This window comes from Pundamilia nyererei, unplaced genomic scaffold (assembly GCF_000239375.1).
Source record: "Pundamilia nyererei isolate P.nyererei 1_Seehausen unplaced genomic scaffold, PunNye1.0 scaffold00124, whole genome shotgun sequence".
In the NCBI taxonomy this organism is placed as follows: Eukaryota; Metazoa; Chordata; class Actinopteri; order Cichliformes; family Cichlidae; genus Pundamilia; species Pundamilia nyererei.
This window is the reverse complement of record NW_005187525.1, coordinates 372,211-373,416: the sequence shown is the minus strand read 5'-3', so window position 1 is coordinate 373,416 and position 1,206 is coordinate 372,211. Positions and strand designations below refer to the sequence as shown.

Genomic DNA, 1,206 nt, shown 5'->3' with positions numbered 1-1,206 from the left:
CCTGTAGCCCTTTTTCAATGTCCTCAGCACCCATGCTGACTGAGTGCAGGTGGCCCAGCTCTTCATGTGGAGAGACAGAGCGCTCACTGGCCACTCCACCGAAAATGGCGTTTTGGCGCCCCCTTGTGGTCGCAGCGCGAAACATACGCCATTTCGGCGTCCCGTCACCTCTGTCACAGGCGAGCGAGGTGACGGGGTCATCTGCATCATCACAGCCGTGGAAACGCGAGTCTCCACGGGCTGCGTTATGGCAGACGGTGCTCTGTTTTTCAGCATGTTTGATTTTTTCATGTGTTTTGCAACACTCGACAGCGCCCTCGGCAAACTGCCTGGATGCGCGTGTCGGGGCTTATTTTTAATACAGAATGCATGAGAGAAGTGCTCGTGAAACAACACTGCGAACTGTGGCTCTCTTTCCCTCTGGCGGGTCCGGTGACAGGAACGCCGGCCCGAGTTAAGCACTCTGTGTGGAACATGTCCCGTTGAACTTGCTCTGGAACGGAGCTGAGAGGTGGCTGGGTGGCCCATGAAGGGGGGAAACTGGGTTAGTGAGCCCGAGCCAGCGTGCTTGCTCCTGAAGAACCGTGAGGCCCATGGCTCTCCCAGTAGCCTGTATGGCTACCTTGTGGAGGCGGAGGACGTGGTCAGTTATAACGCAGATTTCTTCCCACACTGTGGTATCTGTGTTAGCTGTCATGTCCTCTTCTAGTTCAGCTTGGTAAGCCATTAGCATAGAGGAGGCGTTGTGGGCTCTTACCGACAGAGCTGCTGCCTTGTAGCACTTATCTGTAAGGCTAGACTGGAAGCGGTCTGTTTTAGAGGGGAGAGATGGGGCCGATGAGGACAGAGACGTCTTCGGGTGACGATGGCTCGCCACCAACGGCTCCACTTGTGGCATCTGGCGGAGGCCGATAGACTCCATCCCCTCACAATCCAGCAGGGAGCTCCCCACGATGGGGTGTTTCTCGCTGCAAGGTTTTGCTTTCCACGTCACCGCTATCTCATCGAGTAGATCAGGGAAAACAGGCAACACATGCTTCCCCGTCTTTTTCGCCTTCGGCTATTACTTACCGTCAAAACGAGACTTTACAACCTCTGTTTGTATGGCGGGCCACGGGATGTTGAGCCTAGCGGCTGCGCGCTTGCACATGTCCTGCATGTCGAGATCCAGGGGAGACGGCGGTGTCGGTTTTTCAACCTCGCCGG

At 56.0% G+C, this 1,206-nt stretch overlaps 1 protein-coding gene across 1 annotated transcript in view; it reads right to left on the bottom strand.

Moving 5' to 3' along the window:
* The window catches only part of herc1 (HECT and RLD domain containing E3 ubiquitin protein ligase family member 1), a 93,337-nt gene extending 93,061 nt beyond the window's left edge, over positions 1-276 (bottom strand). The window contains exon 1 of the mRNA XM_013913298.1: positions 88-276. Coding sequence (XP_013768752.1) covers positions 88-276 — 189 coding nt within the window. The remainder of the gene's footprint in view (positions 1-87) is intronic.
* Between the last annotated feature and the right edge of the window lie 930 nt (positions 277-1,206).